General features: G+C 35.2%; 5 protein-coding genes across 5 annotated transcripts; 3 read left to right on the forward strand and 2 right to left on the reverse strand.

Moving 5' to 3' along the window:
• The first annotated feature begins 1,501 nt into the window (after positions 1-1,501).
• Positions 1,502-2,344, forward strand: LOC111811948 (pathogenesis-related protein 1-like). Its single transcript, XM_023699024.1, has one exon. It carries the CDS (start codon positions 1,525-1,527, stop codon positions 2,005-2,007), a length of 483 nt encoding a protein of 160 aa, XP_023554792.1. The 5' UTR covers positions 1,502-1,524; the 3' UTR covers positions 2,008-2,344.
• A 2,369-nt stretch (positions 2,345-4,713) lies between these two features.
• LOC111776420 (basic form of pathogenesis-related protein 1-like) lies at positions 4,714-5,408 on the forward strand. Its single transcript, XM_023655857.1, has one exon. It carries the CDS (start codon positions 4,764-4,766, stop codon positions 5,247-5,249), a length of 486 nt encoding a protein of 161 aa, XP_023511625.1. The 5' UTR covers positions 4,714-4,763; the 3' UTR covers positions 5,250-5,408.
• A 2,257-nt stretch (positions 5,409-7,665) lies between these two features.
• On the reverse strand, positions 7,666-8,508 carry LOC111811949 (pathogenesis-related protein 1-like). Its single transcript, XM_023699025.1, has one exon. The coding sequence runs from the start codon at positions 8,483-8,485 to the stop codon at positions 8,003-8,005; it is 483 nt and encodes a 160-aa protein (XP_023554793.1). The 5' UTR covers positions 8,486-8,508; the 3' UTR covers positions 7,666-8,002.
• A 1,651-nt stretch (positions 8,509-10,159) lies between these two features.
• Positions 10,160-11,002, reverse strand: LOC111811953 (pathogenesis-related protein 1-like). The gene has a single exon (XM_023699029.1). The coding sequence runs from the start codon at positions 10,977-10,979 to the stop codon at positions 10,497-10,499; it is 483 nt and encodes a 160-aa protein (XP_023554797.1). The 5' UTR covers positions 10,980-11,002; the 3' UTR covers positions 10,160-10,496.
• A 4,888-nt stretch (positions 11,003-15,890) lies between these two features.
• Positions 15,891-16,593, forward strand: LOC111811369 (pathogenesis-related protein 1-like). Its single transcript, XM_023698178.1, has one exon. It carries the CDS (start codon positions 15,939-15,941, stop codon positions 16,428-16,430), a length of 492 nt encoding a protein of 163 aa, XP_023553946.1. The 5' UTR covers positions 15,891-15,938; the 3' UTR covers positions 16,431-16,593.
• The last annotated feature ends 2,715 nt before the right edge of the window (positions 16,594-19,308 follow it).

Consider the following 19,308-nt stretch of genomic DNA (forward strand, 5'->3'; position numbering starts at 1 on the left):
GGATCTTACAAATTACCCCCTTAGGAGCCTAACGTCCTCGTTGACACACCGCTCAGTGTTCCACACCCTTCAAGGCTTAGCGTCATCGCTAGCACGCTGCCTAGTGTCTGACTCTAATACCATTGAAACAACTTAAATCCACCATAAGCAGATATTGTCTTATTTGGCCAGTTACGTAACGTCGTCAGCCTCACAGTTTCAACGACGCATTTTAGAACCATAAGAAAATCGTAAGACTGACAATGATATACAACCAGCCAAAACAGACAATAAATTTGCTACAAAAACTATCTAGCAATAATTAATCATCTAAAATTAACAAATCTAATCAATTGGTTAGATATAATTGCAAAAGAAAAATATTAGTTATTTATATAAAATTCTAATAGCATTCCACACCGATTATTTGATCATGGGACATAATATTTCCAAACATCTTTAATAAAATATTCAATCAAACAACTCGAAACAACTCGAACTAAATCAAATTTATGAATTGCTTTATATGTACAATTTTTTTTTATAGAAATTTGAACATAGAAAGAAACGAGAAACACGAACATGGGACCCAACCTTAGTAATCAAAGTATGTCCTTTGTTTTTTTTTTTTTTTTTGGTCTGCCTTGCTCTTTTCTAATTCTCGTAGGCAATCACGCAGTGTGAAGAAGACGAAGACCCGACTGCCAAGTCTTTCTAATAAAGAAACTTAGCAATATCTCAGTTTTCACGTTTTTTCTCGAGTCCTCTTTTAAAATGTTCACGTATTTGATTAAGTGTATTTTTTTTTTCCACGATCGAAAACGATTTTCATGTTCGGTTCAGAGAGCATGCTAGCCAACAGGTGCTGAACTTTGTTTTCTTTCCATAATAATTCTAAGTAGTAAACGATTGAGATTGAATATGTAACTGTCTAAACCCACCGGTAGTAGATATTGTTCGTTTTGATCTTTTACGTATTGTTGTTAGGCTCACGTTTTAAAACATGCCCATTAAGGAATGGTTTTCACGCCCTTATAAGGAAGACTTCATTCCCTTCTCCACCCGATGTGAGATCTCGCAATCCACTCCCTTGAGGGCCAACATTCTTACTGACACACCATCCAATGTCTGGCTATGACACCATTTGTAATGGTCTTCTCATCACTAGTAGATATTGTCTGTTTTGGCACATTACATATCGCCGTCAGCCTCACGATTTTAAAACACATCGGTTAGGGAGAGGTTTTCACACCTTTATAAAGAATGTTTCGTTCTCTTCCCCCATCGTATACAATCTTATAGAACATAATAAAAATAATTATAACAATAAAAATAATTATATCCAAGTCAATGTCATGTGCAAAGTCTTGATCTTAGTCATCCAGCTAAGGAAATTTCTCTTGGGCTGGTTTTGGATAATCAATCAACCCATTTTTTCTCACAATTTCTCCATAAATTTCCACATTTTCATTCTTATAAATAGCAACAATTCTCATCCCATTTTCCCACACAAATATCTCATCATTTTCCTACTCATAACCCAAAATGGCTCTCACCAACCTCTCCATTTCTCTCCTTTGTGTCTTGAGTACTTCTATCATGTTCCCCTCTATGGCTCAAGACATGTCTCAAGACTTTGTCGATGCCCACAACGCCGCTCGTGCACAAGTCGGTGTTGGACCCATCCAATGGGATGAAACTGTGGCAAACTATGCTCGACAATATGCCAACCAACGTGCCAAAGATTGCCAGATGGTCCACTCTAATGGGCCTTATGGGGAAAATCTTGCAGGAAGCTCGGCCGACTTATCATGCACTGACGCAGTTCAAATGTGGGTAAACGAGAAACAATTTTATGATTATAACTCCAACTCGTGCCTTGGCAACGAGTGTCGCCACTACACTCAAGTAGTGTGGAGTAAATCTGTTCGAATTGGATGTGCAACAGTGAGATGCAACAGTGGTGGTACTTTCATCACCTGCAACTATGACCCGCCTGGCAATTACGAAGGTCAATGGCCATACTGAAGAATGTCACGTTAATAGTAAGAGGGCGTGCACTAAAGTTACGTTGGAGTCAATAAGAGAAGCTTTGAAGGGTCGTGTATCCCTTTTTATCAATCTCTCATTTAGCCACATTTTAAGCATTGGGTCTCTTTTTATTGCTTCTTTTGTCTTCCTCCTTTGAGGCTATGAGCATTAGTTTATGTTATTAAATAGTTTTTATGGCATGTCAAATATAGAAAAGTTATACTTTAGGTCCCTAAAGTTTGGGTTAGATTGCATTTGGGTCCGTGATGTTCATGAAAAAAGCTTTTATTCTCCTCGGTTATTAAATAAATTCTCTTTATTATAGGTTGCATTAGTACGCTCGAGGAGTGAAACATAAAATTTAAAGTTTTTAAACATCCCCTTTTCAAAAAGATTTTTGGTTATTTTCCTTCGATAGATCGAGATTGATCAGAAGATCCTTTCAATTGGCTAGAACCCGTTACTTGAACGGAACTAGATCCTGTAGAATCAAATTAAATATTTGACAAGACATTTCGTACTGTACTAAAAAAATCGATCATTGTTTACCAACCACACATTGTCTAACCAAATCCAATTCTCTCTCGATATGTTGCTCAAAAAATTCGATTTGTGTGGATTCTTCCCCATCTAGAGAAGAAATATAACATTGTTTGCTTTAATTTATCTTTATTAATCTAGATCAATCACCTACAAAAACGAGTCTAATATTGAAAAAGTTAGACAATCATGCGTAAACGATCCTGTAGCTATCAACTATCTCGATATTATATGAACTCATGTCCTAAACAGTTTCAACATATTAACTTGATAACACGATCTATCACATATATCTAGGCACAACCCTGATCATTCATCTCATCCAATATAATTGTGAAACTTATGACAACTCTTTCATAGTTCTCACATTGTATAATCATAACAGGAGTGACCTTGTGCCATTACGATGCTATGTAAACTCTTGTCACTCAAGACATGTTCACTACTAGAGACGTGATAGTAACTTGATAAGCTAACAAGGTAAAGCTCAAATAGGAATTTCAATCCGCTAACCTTTTTAGTTAAAGTAAGGCTTTTTCCTACTTCAAATTTCTCAAAACTCCCTAGTTATGATATAAAATCATAAAAAATATTAGTTGGTTGAAGTCCGATAGAGAAATAGAGAAAATGGTTCAGAATGGTCCAATTGAACCAGATTGGTCTAGTTCAACCGAACCCGTCCAACTTCACATGATAATGATTTTTTTTTTTCTCTACAAAAAATGATAAGATGTAACAGCTCTATGTTCACTACTAAAATAAAGTCGCTACTTCATGCACAACATCTCTAATGTGTGCATAAATTCATTTAGAAACATATATGTGTAAACGATGCCAGACTTAAACTATAACAACTAATAGTGAGGTTACCTACTAAGTATTTCTTAAAATACTCAGGTAAAGGTAAAGGTAAGGCACCTATACATAGATGATATAGATGACAACGTTGTGATGATGGTCATGAGACCAAGCTTAGGGCAAATGCATCCATGTTGTTTTTCTTTCTTAGCCCTTAGGTTAGATCACAAAAAATACTTTATTTTCTTTTTTTTATTTAAATTCTGGTTATTTATTTTTTGCCTCATTGTTTTTTACAATGAACGTGTAAGTTCATGGCTCATAATTGCACTTTGATGGCGGTGGACTTGCGATTATGCGGCACTCACTTCTTAGCAATAAGTGAGTTAAACCTATTCATTCTCGCGTCGCAACAGACGTATGCTTGAGCTTCTGACCCCAATTCAAGAAGAAAGGTAAAGGTAAGGCACCTATGAGAGAGTTTTGAACACAAGATTTGAGAAATTAAAATGAAATTAAAATTGTTGTTGTATGACAATGTAAGCAAAAGGCAACAATAACCGCTTAATGCATAAAACTATCGGGTAGGGGGAAGTTGACAATTATTATTTCTTTTAAATGATTTTTTCCATGCATTGCAATTAAGTTATGCATGTAGTGGCGACCTTGATTTGAACCAGAAAGTAGGGTCGTTACAAATGATATCAAAGTGGTACCTCTCCCATAAGATGTGGTTTGGGGACGAATCAAGTCGATAGATGGTGGGCATGTGATATCTGAGTAAATGAGGGGTACATGAATGAACCAAGACCACATGCCAACGATGTGCACTTTTCTTTTTGGTGGTTCAATCATAGGAATTCCAAATTGAAGCATGCTTTACTTGAATCAATTCTAAGAAAGTGAGGATAAAGTATGCTAGAAGTATTGATATGTGGAGATAGTTTTCACTTTTAGGAGTAAGCAATGTAACCTAGTTTTCACTTCTAGATTATACATAAACGTTCACAAAGAAGTAGCATGTGGTTGAGGAGCCGATAAGTTATTTAGTAGCATATAGATTAGTATATGGGCGTATGTTATTTTCAATATTTCAATTTCTTTATTAGTTTATGTTATTTTCATTATTTCAAAATGTTTGATGTGAACAAGTTTTTTGAATTTTTGATTGACTTCAACTAAGAATAGAAAAACACCAAAAATAAAGAAGAGAGGAACTAAATTAGGAAGTTGATTGTTAGAATCCATGGCGCATATGACGCGAAGCCTTGAGTGAAAGGCATTGGTTGTCCCTATAAATAAAAGAACAAAAACCCTTCACAAGCAATCCATCCTCACATTCTTCTTCTTGTTTTTTTTCTTTTCTTTTCTTTTTTTTGTTGTTGCATCATCAAGCCTCAAATAAAAAAAATAGGATGTCGAAAATGACACTCGCGGCGGCGACGCTGTGCTTGGTTGCACTAAGCCTAAGGCACGTGGTGGTAGGTCAAGAACCCGGGGACGACTTCGTTAAGGCACACAATGCAGTTCGAGAGAAGAAAGGGGAGCGTCCGGTGTTCTGGGACGAATTACTTGAAGAACATGCTAAAGCCTATCTCCAAACCAAGGTGGAAACTTGTGAGATGGTGCACTCCACAGACTCTCCTTATGGGGAGAACCTGGCCACGTCAAATGGGGATTTGACGGCGGAAGGTGCGGTGGCGGCATGGGCGGCTGAGGAGAAGTACTATGACCATAAAAACAACAGATGCGTGGGTGGTGAGTGCCGCCATTACGTCCAATTGGTGTGGAATGCCACTTTTCTTGTGGGTTGTGCCACTGTTAAGTGCCGTAACACTTGGACTTTGGTTGGATGCAATTATAATCCTGCTGGTAACATTGTCGGCGAGGAGCCCTATTAGTTCATCATCATCAACCTTTATTTCTTTCATTATTATTACTCAATTTCCTCATCCCATTCCCATTCCTTTCTTAACTATTATTACAACCATTCTTTGTTTCAATTTCTGTACTTCATTTCAATTCCATTGCCGGGTCAACCCTGGTTATTCCATTTTCAATCGTGTGCCTCTTTACCACTTCTTTTACGAGCTTATCCAATTAAACTCTATACTTAATATTAACTTCGTTTAATCGATTGTTTTATGAAAACCAAATCATGTCTAATCCTTTAATACTAAACTCAAACTTTGTATACAAGTTAGCTATCTATTTACTCACCAATTCTAACGTGTTATTGCCATTGATTTTTGCCTTTATAAGTCATTAATAAAAATAATAAAGTTATCCGAAAATGTGTGAGTTACCATGGGTACTCTGTTTTATCTCATTTAGGATTCACTTGGCTTCTCGGCTCCTAAAAGTGAAAACTATCTCCACATATCAATACTTCTAGCATACTTTATCCTCACTTTCTTAGAATTGATTCAAGTAAAGCATGCTTCAATTTGGAATTCCTATGATTGAACCACCAAAAAGAAAAGTGCACATCGTTGGCATGTGGTCTTGGTTCATTCATGTACCCCTCATTTACTCAGATATCACATGCCCACCATCTATCGACTTGATTCGTCCCCAAACCACATCTTATGGGAGAGGTACCACTTTGATATCATTTGTAACGACCCTACTTTCTGGTTCAAATCAAGGTCGCCACTACATGCATAACTTAATTGCAATGCATGGAAAAAATCATTTAAAAGAAATAATAATTGTCAACTTCCCCCTACCCGATAGTTTTATGCATTAAGCGGTTATTGTTGCCTTTTGCTTACATTGTCATACAACAACAATTTTAATTTCATTTTAATTTCTCAAATCTTGTGTTCAAAACTCTCTCATAGGTGCCTTACCTTTACCTTTCTTCTTGAATTGGGGTCAGAAGCTCAAGCATACGTCTGTTGCGACGCGAGAATGAATAGGTTTAACTCACTTATTGCTAAGAAGTGAGTGCCGCATAATCGCAAGTCCACCGCCATCAAAGTGCAATTATGAGCCATGAACTTACACGTTCATTGTAAAAAACAATGAGGCAAAAAATAAATAACCAGAATTTAAATAAAAAAAAGAAAATAAAGTATTTTTTGTGATCTAACCTAAGGGCTAAGAAAGAAAAACAACATGGATGCATTTGCCCTAAGCTTGGTCTCATGACCATCATCACAACGTTGTCATCTATATCATCTATGTATAGGTGCCTTACCTTTACCTTTACCTGAGTATTTTAAGAAATACTTAGTAGGTAACCTCACTATTAGTTGTTATAGTTTAAGTCTGGCATCGTTTACACATATATGTTTCTAAATGAATTTATGCACACATTAGAGATGTTGTGCATGAAGTAGCGACTTTATTTTAGTAGTGAACATAGAGCTGTTACATCTTATCATTTTTTGTAGAGAAAAAAAAAAATCATTATCATGTGAAGTTGGACGGGTTCGGTTGAACTAGACCAATCTGGTTCAATTGGACCATTCTGAACCATTTTCTCTATTTCTCTATCGGACTTCAACCAACTAATATTTTTTATGATTTTATATCATAACTAGGGAGTTTTGAGAAATTTGAAGTAGGAAAAAGCCTTACTTTAACTAAAAAGGTTAGCGGATTGAAATTCCTATTTGAGCTTTACCTTGTTAGCTTATCAAGTTACTATCACGTCTCTAGTAGTGAACATGTCTTGAGTGACAAGAGTTTACATAGCATCGTAATGGCACAAGGTCACTCCTGTTATGATTATACAATGTGAGAACTATGAAAGAGTTGTCATAAGTTTCACAATTATATTGGATGAGATGAATGATCAGGGTTGTGCCTAGATATATGTGATAGATCGTGTTATCAAGTTAATATGTTGAAACTGTTTAGGACATGAGTTCATATAATATCGAGATAGTTGATAGCTACAGGATCGTTTACGCATGATTGTCTAACTTTTTCAATATTAGACTCGTTTTTGTAGGTGATTGATCTAGATTAATAAAGATAAATTAAAGCAAACAATGTTATATTTCTTCTCTAGATGGGGAAGAATCCACACAAATCGAATTTTTTGAGCAACATATCGAGAGAGAATTGGATTTGGTTAGACAATGTGTGGTTGGTAAACAATGATCGATTTTTTTAGTACAGTACGAAATGTCTTGTCAAATATTTAATTTGATTCTACAGGATCTAGTTCCGTTCAAGTAACGGGTTCTAGCCAATTGAAAGGATCTTCTGATCAATCTCGATCTATCGAAGGAAAATAACCAAAAATCTTTTTGAAAAGGGGATGTTTAAAAACTTTAAATTTTATGTTTCACTCCTCGAGCGTACTAATGCAACCTATAATAAAGAGAATTTATTTAATAACCGAGGAGAATAAAAGCTTTTTTCATGAACATCACGGACCCAAATGCAATCTAACCCAAACTTTAGGGACCTAAAGTATAACTTTTCTATATTTGACATGCCATAAAAACTATTTAATAACATAAACTAATGCTCATAGCCTCAAAGGAGGAAGACAAAAGAAGCAATAAAAAGAGACCCAATGCTTAAAATGTGGCTAAATGAGAGATTGATAAAAAGGGATACACGACCCTTCAAAGCTTCTCTTATTGACTCCAACGTAACTTTAGTGCACGCCCTCTTACTATTAACGTGACATTCTTCAGTATGGCCATTGACCTTCGTAATTGCCAGGCGGGTCATAGTTGCAGGTGATGAAAGTACCACCACTGTTGCATCTCACTGTTGCACATCCAATTCGAACAGATTTACTCCACACTACTTGAGTGTAGTGGCGACACTCGTTGCCAAGGCACGAGTTGGAGTTATAATCATAAAATTGTTTCTCGTTTACCCACATTTGAACTGCGTCAGTGCATGATAAGTCGGCCGAGCTTCCTGCAAGATTTTCCCCATAAGGCCCATTAGAGTGGACCATCTGGCAATCTTTGGCACGTTGGTTGGCATATTGTCGAGCATAGTTTGCCACAGTTTCATCCCATTGGATGGGTCCAACACCGACTTGTGCACGAGCGGCGTTGTGGGCATCGACAAAGTCTTGAGACATGTCTTGAGCCATAGAGGGGAACATGATAGAAGTACTCAAGACACAAAGGAGAGAAATGGAGAGGTTGGTGAGAGCCATTTTGGGTTATGAGTAGGAAAATGATGAGATATTTGTGTGGGAAAATGGGATGAGAATTGTTGCTATTTATAAGAATGAAAATGTGGAAATTTATGGAGAAATTGTGAGAAAAAATGGGTTGATTGATTATCCAAAACCAGCCCAAGAGAAATTTCCTTAGCTGGATGACTAAGATCAAGACTTTGCACATGACATTGACTTGGATATAATTATTTTTATTGTTATAATTATTTTTATTATGTTCTATAAGATTGTATACGATGGGGGAAGAGAACGAAACATTCTTTATAAAGGTGTGAAAACCTCTCCCTAACCGATGTGTTTTAAAATCGTGAGGCTGACGGCGATATGTAATGTGCCAAAACAGACAATATCTACTAGTGATGAGAAGACCATTACAAATGGTGTCATAGCCAGACATTGGATGGTGTGTCAGTAAGAATGTTGGCCCTCAAGGGAGTGGATTGCGAGATCTCACATCGGGTGGAGAAGGGAATGAAGTCTTCCTTATAAGGGCGTGAAAACCATTCCTTAATGGGCATGTTTTAAAACGTGAGCCTAACAACAATACGTAAAAGATCAAAACGAACAATATCTACTACCGGTGGGTTTAGACAGTTACATATTCAATCTCAATCGTTTACTACTTAGAATTATTATGGAAAGAAAACAAAGTTCAGCACCTGTTGGCTAGCATGCTCTCTGAACCGAACATGAAAATCGTTTTCGATCGTGGAAAAAAAAAATACACTTAATCNAAAAAAAAAATCATTATCATGTGAAGTTGGACGGGTTCGGTTGAACTAGACCAATCTGGTTCAATTGGACCATTCTGAACCATTTTCTCTATTTCTCTATCGGACTTCAACCAACTAATATTTTTTATGATTTTATATCATAACTAGGGAGTTTTGAGAAATTTGAAGTAGGAAAAAGCCTTACTTTAACTAAAAAGGTTAGCGGATTGAAATTCCTATTTGAGCTTTACCTTGTTAGCTTATCAAGTTACTATCACGTCTCTAGTAGTGAACATGTCTTGAGTGACAAGAGTTTACATAGCATCGTAATGGCACAAGGTCACTCCTGTTATGATTATACAATGTGAGAACTATGAAAGAGTTGTCATAAGTTTCACAATTATATTGGATGAGATGAATGATCAGGGTTGTGCCTAGATATATGTGATAGATCGTGTTATCAAGTTAATATGTTGAAACTGTTTAGGACATGAGTTCATATAATATCGAGATAGTTGATAGCTACAGGATCGTTTACGCATGATTGTCTAACTTTTTCAATATTAGACTCGTTTTTGTAGGTGATTGATCTAGATTAATAAAGATAAATTAAAGCAAACAATGTTATATTTCTTCTCTAGATGGGGAAGAATCCACACAAATCGAATTTTTTGAGCAACATATCGAGAGAGAATTGGATTTGGTTAGACAATGTGTGGTTGGTAAACAATGATCGATTTTTTTAGTACAGTACGAAATGTCTTGTCAAATATTTAATTTGATTCTACAGGATCTAGTTCCGTTCAAGTAACGGGTTCTAGCCAATTGAAAGGATCTTCTGATCAATCTCGATCTATCGAAGGAAAATAACCAAAAATCTTTTTGAAAAGGGGATGTTTAAAAACTTTAAATTTTATGTTTCACTCCTCGAGCGTACTAATGCAACCTATAATAAAGAGAATTTATTTAATAACCGAGGAGAATAAAAGCTTTTTTCATGAACATCACGGACCCAAATGCAATCTAACCCAAACTTTAGGGACCTAAAGTATAACTTTTCTATATTTGACATGCCATAAAAACTATTTAATAACATAAACTAATGCTCATAGCCTCAAAGGAGGAAGACAAAAGAAGCAATAAAAAGAGACCCAATGCTTAAAATGTGGCTAAATGAGAGATTGATAAAAAGGGATACACGACCCTTCAAAGCTTCTCTTATTGACTCCAACGTAACTTTAGTGCACGCCCTCTTACTATTAACGTGACATTCTTCAGTATGGCCATTGACCTTCGTAATTGCCAGGCGGGTCATAGTTGCAGGTGATGAAAGTACCACCACTGTTGCATCTCACTGTTGCACATCCAATTCGAACAGATTTACTCCACACTACTTGAGTGTAGTGGCGACACTCGTTGCCAAGGCACGAGTTGGAGTTATAATCATAAAATTGTTTCTCGTTTACCCACATTTGAACTGCGTCAGTGCATGATAAGTCGGCCGAGCTTCCTGCAAGATTTTCCCCATAAGGCCCATTAGAGTGGACCATCTGGCAATCTTTGGCACGTTGGTTGGCATATTGTCGAGCATAGTTTGCCACAGTTTCATCCCATTGGATGGGTCCAACACCGACTTGTGCACGAGCGGCGTTGTGGGCATCGACAAAGTCTTGAGACATGTCTTGAGCCATAGAGGGGAACATGATAGAAGTACTCAAGACACAAAGGAGAGAAATGGAGAGGTTGGTGAGAGCCATTTTGGGTTATGAGTAGGAAAATGATGAGATATTTGTGTGGGAAAATGGGATGAGAATTGTTGCTATTTATAAGAATGAAAATGTGGAAATTTATGGAGAAATTGTGAGAAAAAATGGGTTGATTGATTATCCAAAACCAGCCCAAGAGAAATTTCCTTAGCTGGATGACTAAGATCAAGACTTTGCACATGACATTGACTTGGATATAATTATTTTTATTGTTATAATTATTTTTATTATGTTCTATAAGATTGTATACGATGGGGGAAGAGAACGAAACATTCTTTATAAAGGTGTGAAAACCTCTCCCTAACCGATGTGTTTTAAAATCGTGAGGCTGACGGCGATATGTAATGTGCCAAAACAGACAATATCTACTAGTGATGAGAAGACCATTACAAATGGTGTCATAGCCAGACATTGGATGGTGTGTCAGTAAGAATGTTGGCCCTCAAGGGAGTGGATTGCGAGATCTCACATCGGGTGGAGAAGGGAATGAAGTCTTCCTTATAAGGGCGTGAAAACCATTCCTTAATGGGCATGTTTTAAAACGTGAGCCTAACAACAATACGTAAAAGATCAAAACGAACAATATCTACTACCGGTGGGTTTAGACAGTTACATATTCAATCTCAATCGTTTACTACTTAGAATTATTATGGAAAGAAAACAAAGTTCAGCACCTGTTGGCTAGCATGCTCTCTGAACCGAACATGAAAATCGTTTTCGATCGTGGAAAAAAAAAATACACTTAATCAAATACGTGAACATTTTAAAAGAGGACTCGAGAAAAAACGTGAAAACTGAGATATTGCTAAGTTTCTTTATTAGAAAGACTTGGCAGTCGGGTCTTCGTCTTCTTCACACTGCGTGATTGCCTACGAGAATTAGAAAAGAGCAAGGCAGACCAAAAAAAAAAAAAAAAAAAAAGGACATACTTTGATTANCATGTGCTTTTTGGGAATGAGGAAGGAAACCATATGGATTAAGTTTTAAAACATGAATTCTTTGTTTAAAATACTTCATTAAATAAGTGGAAAAGAGTTTGATTACATTTTTTTTTATCTACGGGATAAACTTCAAAAAAGATGTCACGAAAATGTTGTTCAAATTATCCTAAGATATTGCAATTAATGTTATATTAAAGAAGAATCAAGCTTCATTTATTCATTGACGGTTTACAAATTTTTTGTGGATGATAATCTAGAGCTATACGGCTTTTAACCAAATGCTAAGTTTCTTTGCAATTGTATATAGTTTAGGTTACATGCTTATAAAGAAAGAATGTTTCGTTCTCCCCCCAATCGATGTGGAATCTCACAATCCACCTTGTCTACTGGGGAGAGGTTTCCAAACCCTTATAAAAAATGTTTCGTTCTCCTCCCAACCGATGTGGGATCTCACAATTCATCCCCTTCAGGACCCAACGTTCTCAATAACACTCATCCCCCTCTCCAATCTACCTCTCTTTGGGGCCTACATCCTCGCTAGACACCACCTAGTGTCCACCTCCTTTAGGACTCAGCATCCTAACTGGCACACCGCCTAGTGTACACCCCCCTTTGGGGCTCAGCATCATCTCCAGCACACCACCTGGCGTCCACCCCCCTTGAGACTTAGCATCCTTGCTGGTACACCGCTTGATTTCTGGCTCTTATACCATTTTTAACGGTCCAAGCCCACAGCTAGTAGGTATTGTCCTCTTTGTATTTTTCTTTTCGGGTTTCTCCTCAAAGTTTTTAAAACACATCTGCTAAGAAGATATTTCCACACCTTTATAGACCTTGAGGTATTATTATAACTCTCATAGTCTTTTAGTCCTCATGGAATGTTCGATCTTCAAGAACTTAGAGAATTCTTCTAATTTATTTGTCTCTAAATTCTCTTTAATTTTTCTATCATGATTTCAATATTTCAATCGTTTATGAGTTATCCATGAGTATATGGGTTTGAACTTTGATGGCCTTTCAGCTCGACCATTCGAGTCTCGGGTTCAGTGGCTTTGGGTCCAATCGTTTGAGTTTTAGGTCAAATACTAAATGTGTCATTTTAGGCTTATTTGATCAATGGTTTAAATACCATTATAACCCAATTCGACCAAACAAGACTTACTTGATACCACATCTGTAACGTTACTTGGGAACTTAATTTAGAATACATTTCAATTTGTATTATTTCAATCTATCACCATTAAAATTTAAAATAAAAATTTCTTAACAAGACTTGGCTTAAATCAATATTGTTTAATGTTCTAAAATAATCTTAAGCTAGACCAAAAACAAAAACCAATTTCATTGGGACAAGTAATTATTATTCTATTAGAAAAATTATATTGTTTGGAATTAGATCATAACAATAACATTGTATAGACTTTGACTCACATGTCTTGGCGACTTGGTTGATAATGACAACTCCTACATATACATGTTAAATTATTATGATCTAATTCCGAAAGCCTTTGCTTATGAACGTGGATCGAACAAAATTTTCAGACTCTTGGCGTAATTCAATTGGTTAAGGTATAAACAATGAAGAATTTAGGGTTTTAAATTTTTTATCCGAAAAAAAAAATCTATAGTATTATCGATAATATAATTTTGCCTAGTTCTTAGAGAATTCGATTAACAATTTCTTAAGCTTAAATGGGTAATCGTTTGACTTAAAATTTTGAAAAGTTTACGTTGATGACACATTTATGCTCAAAGTTGTGTCTAATTTGGCGTCAATTTTGACTTGTACATGATAACAACACGCTCCTTGTGAAAATCCCACGTTGGTTGGAGAGGAAAACGAAACACCCTCTATAAGGGTGTAGAAACATTTCCCCAACAGACATGTTTTAAAGCTTTGGAGGGGAAGCCTGAGAGGGAAAGCCAAAAGAGGACAATATCTGCTAGCGGTGGATCTGGGCCGTTACAAATGGTATCAGAGTCAGACATCAGGCTGTGTGCAAACAAGGAGGAAGGATTTATTGGGGTCCCATACGATTGGAGAAAGGAACGAGTACCAGCGAGGACATTGGGCCCCAAAGGGGGGTGGATTGTGAGAATCCCATATTGGTTGGGGAGGAGAACGAAACACCTTCTATAAGGGTGTGGAAATCTTTCCCTAGCAAACGCATTTTAAAGCTTTGGAGGGAAAGCCCGAAAGGAAAAGCCTAAAGAGGACAATATTTACTAGCCATGGATATGAGTCGTTACACTTCTAGTTCTACCCTATTTAGCTCGGTCACGTCAAGACTATCGGGATATTTCAAGCAACGATCTTTCTAAACTCTTGCAAAGGTTCTATCACAAATAACATTCTTCATCCTAGCACTCGAATTTCTTTTATTATTTGTCATCTTGTTCATACAAATTTCAATATATGTCAAAATAATTTGAGGTTGGCTCCAAATCCATTCAATTTAGAGATAGTCTTTGTTATTCTTTTCCTCTTTCTTAAATGGTTAATTATTAGCTTTCATATTTTTCCATGGAAAAAATGTACAAGTTTTATCTTTCAAAGTTAGGCTCATTCTAATCTCACGATCAAAGAAAACAATTGAAAAGTCAAGAGAAATACACGAGTATAATACAGCCTCCACTTCTTTTCGTCCACTATTTTTCTTATTTATTTATTTATTTCATTTCCGTCCCGAGTTCAGTCAAGTCGAGACATTTTTTAGATTCAACTAAATTGGTCTGCTACTAAATTTTTTCAATTCGAAAAACTTTCATTAAACAATAAATTCAACTCAACCCAACCATAAATTTTTGTAAACAGAGTTCATTTGGATTATTCAGGACCGTTTATTCAATTTTTTTGTTTTGAAAAAAAATTAATATATTAATTTATTTTCAAATATTTTAACCTTTCAAATACTTAGTTGTTTAGTTTAACTCGATCTAATTTTAGAGTAATTCATGAACCAAACCAATTGATAAAGTTTTTCATTTATTTGAACCTAACTTAACTCAAATAAGTTCATAACCCAACACAAAAATAGTACATTGGGTTGGGTTGATGACGTTTTTTTAACATTCTATATCAGCTTAATTTTATAGATGATTTTGGGCTGATTTTTTTATTTTAACATAGAGCGGAGAAATTCGAACATTAACCTCTTAATCAAAGTAGTTGCTCACGAGAGTGCGAGAATTTAAACCTCTAACAATTTAGTCGAGAATAATGTTTTTAGGACGACTTAGTGCACATGTTTTTGTCTCATTTCCAAGCATGATTAGTGACCCAAAGCCTCCACAAGTTTGTCCAAGGCCATTTTTGTTTGCTTTCTAGAAAAATCAATCTTGGCTTATTCTCCCTTTCGTGTACTAACTCATGTCGTATTCAAAGCTATTGTAGTTTCACGTTTTCGATTTTGCAATAGCTATATCAACATTGAGAATTACCACCTTAGGTCCTAATTTGTTAATTGTTTAGATTTTAATTTTCGATTTTTTTAAATTAAGCTCGTAAATATTACTTCCACCCGATCATTTTTCTAGTTCATTACGTACTTTTTATAAGTATTTTCAAAATCTAAACCAAAATTTGAAAACATTTTAAAATTTGACTCACATTTTAAAAACTAATTTTAAATTTCTAGACCAACTAAAAAAATAAATTCTAAACCCATAAATAAAAAATAAAAAATAAAAAACAAATATGTTAGTTTTTAAAACAAATAAAAACTTAATTTGAATGAAAAATATATTTTAAACATTAATAACGAGAAAAAAGTATTAGTTTAATTAATTATTATATATAGTAACTTAGATGCACAAATAATCAATATTGATTATAATTAATAATTTCTAGTTGCGTGTATGCTCCGTTTTTGAATAATCCACCACCCTAAAATAATCTCCTTGTTCGTATAATATTCCACAACTTCATGCCTATAAATCACTGCCATACCCATCCCATTTTCTTCCCACCAAACTTCTAACCATTGTATCACAACTCCATCTCCAAATAATGGATCTTTTCAAGCTCTCCCTCTCCCTCTTCTATGTCGGCTTGAGCTTTGCCATGTTTCGTTCCTCTCTCGCTCAAGACTCGCCTCAAGACTTTGTCAATGCCCACAATGCAGCTCGTGCCCAAGTTGGCGTTGGGCCAGTCCAGTGGGACGAAAGGGTAGCTAGTTTTGCTCGACAATATGCCAACCAACGCATCAATGACTGTCGATTGGTGCACTCAGGTGGACCATATGGGGAAAATATTGCATGGGGTAGCCCTGACTTGTCAGGGACTAATGCTGTTCGGATGTGGGTTGATGAGAAACAATTCTACAATCCTAGCGCTAATACTTGTGCAGCTGGCAAGGTGTGTGGCCATTACACTCAAGTGGTGTGGAGAAACTCGGTGAGAATTGGATGTGCTAAAGTGAGATGCACAAACAATCGTGGTACATTCATCATTTGCAACTATGATCCACGTGGCAATATCATAGGCCAAAGGCCATTCTAAGAAGGTTATAACTAAAATAAAAGTATTGGTCGTGAATGAAAGTTACTAAATAAAAACAACTTTAGTTGTAATCTGTCTAGTAATCCACGCCCTTATGAATGTTCTATGTATGGTACATCTTCTTATTATTAATGAAATAATGAATATGTGAACGTTTGTATCATGCCTAAAAAATAGTTTGAGATCTCTTAATCATCCCCTACACAAACTTCTCATAACACGTAATCATTTCAATGCATGACCTTATCACTACCAACTCATAATCTTCACAAGTACATATGAAAATCCTTATCAGTCGAGACAAGTTCGCTATTAAGAGTTACTAGCTACCCCTATTAGTAATGACATAGTAAAATAAACCATCGGGGAGAGACCCCATATCATTGCCAACCAATGATCGACATTTTGTAAACACACGTCACTTGAGATGAGTACACGATTAAGAGTTAGTTGGTGAACCTCTAACCGTCCTCACAAAGTATAAGAAACTAATTACTATACCATATGACATAGTCGAGAATCAATAGCAATCTATCATGTTCACAAGTCATCTAAGCTCATATGATATCTAACACGATTGTCTATTTAAGGCATGTTCGTAATAATCAAATGAGATCATCACATACTTTTAATTCATTTATCATAGTTCATTCTACCTAATTTGACCTTAAAAATAAGGGAAGATCACGTGAACATACAATCACATGTCAAACAAATCAATCCTAGCATAGGTTCCGACCAATCATGCATAATCAAACTAAACCTCAACAAAGAAGAACATAATTCATGATACAACATTTTAATCATGTTTATTTCTACAAAACTTCTCAATTAAGTCTTAAATTAAGATAAAATATGGGAACTAGAGAAAATAGATTAAAAATCGAGTTTTAAATAGTTGAAATAGGTTAAAATAGTCAAATGGGTCAGAAACTTGGTTAAGTTGAATTGGTCACATTATCATCCTTAATCTTCGATTTGTAGGTGGCTCGTGCATTCTTCCTCTAGTCGACTAGCTCAACAGCTCTGATCGCTCGATTCTAAGCTTTGTTCAAGTTAGTCCTTCTACAAAAGTTTAAGGTCTCTCTTTGAGGCAAAAATCAACTTTAATCGAGAGGGAGACATGACCCAGCGTCCTTTTGTCTTTTTACCTATCTGAGTAGTTGCTGACGGTGAAACGTCGACAACCCGTTTAAATTTCGATGCTTTTTCAATTTCAAAAGTTCACTAAACACATTTTCTCTTCTTAAAAATAAAAAACAATAAATGAGAACATCAAGTGACTAATCCATACCTTGTATATTATTGGGAAAGATCTTGATTTTAAGTCTTGGCAAGTTGGCTGATAAGAACAACTCTCATTCTTAAGTCTTTGGGTCAACTTTTTCGAATATGTGCTTGTGTACGTCACTCAAAACCCTAAAACGAAAGGCAACAAACAGCACCACCTACGGATCATCTCGTGATCATCTCGTGCATGACTGTGAGCTTGATTCGATTAGCAAAGAAACACATTTAACAAAATTTTCTACCTTGTATACTACAAAAACTATAATATTTCTCTAGTTAATGAATTAATGTTGTGTTTTTAAAAAAATTTGACCTAGAGTTTAAAAATATCTTTTAAATTTAATGTGTTTGTGTTTAGTTTATAAAATAAATTTTATGATAATAACTCTACCTAGTACTTTATAGAGTTGAATTTCATAAATTTAAATAATTAAAATTTTGAAAAGTATACATGGAAGACATTTCTACCCTATTTAGTGTAGTCACACGAAGACTATCGTGATGTGAATATAGACAAATACTCATACAAGGGTATCATAGTACTCGAGAACGTTCCTATATTATAATATCTCTACAGCAAGAACTCAAATTTTTCACATAGATTTGAATATCTGACCTCTTGATTATTTATTTTAAATTGATTATATATATATATACTTCTTCGAAACCCGAGTAAAGGAAAAATATATGAATGAACCGAGACAATATTCGAATGAGAGCGAATTAAAAAAGGCTTAAAAGAACTAAAAATTACTACGTATACAAACAACGTACACTTCAAAAAGTTTGAACGTAAAAATTAAAATTCCTCACTAAAAAAATTATTGGAAATTGAGAACAATGTCTTCCAAATTTATTTTATTTTTAAAGAATATACTAATATTAATCTAATTTAATTTAGGGGAAGCTTGAAGGAGTGAATACATTTCAAAGTTTTGTATTAATTGTATGTGCAAGTAGACCATGACATAAATAGGGGCCAAACATAGTAAACTTAGAAAGATGAGACAATAATTAATAACCTTACCTATTTATTTAAATTTTATGACGTGAAATTTGAATATTTGACCTCTAGTTCAACATGGATAGAAGATTCGAACCTTTGATATTTTAATTGAAGGTATATAATTGATATTTTTTTAAGTTCGGATACGAGGGCAGACGAAAGCCTCCCTAAGTCATCGAAGGCTTATCGTTTTTTGCATTTGCACAATTATTTTTGTATGATATTCAACTATATATTAAAAATTTATAAGAGAATTTAAAAATTAAGTCATTTCACATCAAAATTTATTAATTTTCTGACTCGGTTTGATACGCAATAAGGTGTCTTAATCATGCTATCAAGACTTCATAGTAGATAATAAGATTGTATGGAACACGTATTAATGGGCATGAGATTACAACCTTTCAATTGTATGGACGTTAGTTGATTTTCAAGGCTATAGATAGGCATTTATGTTATTGTTTTAGTAACATTTTGGATATTAAAATGAAAGTAGCATATTATACTTCTTAAGCTACCCGGTTGTTCCTTTGCATTTCTTGTGTTTAGATTTGTATATGAGAGTCCTTCAAGTAGTCTTGA

This window comes from Cucurbita pepo, chromosome LG15 (assembly GCF_002806865.2).
Source record: "Cucurbita pepo subsp. pepo cultivar mu-cu-16 chromosome LG15, ASM280686v2, whole genome shotgun sequence".
NCBI lineage: Eukaryota > Viridiplantae > Streptophyta > Magnoliopsida > Cucurbitales > Cucurbitaceae > Cucurbita > Cucurbita pepo.

Excerpts from the sequence above, each read along its gene's own strand:
- LOC111811948 (XM_023699024.1), top strand. The coding sequence starts at position 1,525 with ATGGCTCTCACCAACCTCTCCATTTCTCTCCTTTGTGTCTTGAGTACT.
- LOC111776420 (XM_023655857.1), top strand. The coding sequence starts at position 4,764 with ATGTCGAAAATGACACTCGCGGCGGCGACGCTGTGCTTGGTTGCACTA.
- LOC111811949 (XM_023699025.1), bottom strand. The coding sequence starts at position 8,485 with ATGGCTCTCACCAACCTCTCCATTTCTCTCCTTTGTGTCTTGAGTACT.
- LOC111811953 (XM_023699029.1), bottom strand. The coding sequence starts at position 10,979 with ATGGCTCTCACCAACCTCTCCATTTCTCTCCTTTGTGTCTTGAGTACT.
- LOC111811369 (XM_023698178.1), top strand. The coding sequence starts at position 15,939 with ATGGATCTTTTCAAGCTCTCCCTCTCCCTCTTCTATGTCGGCTTGAGC.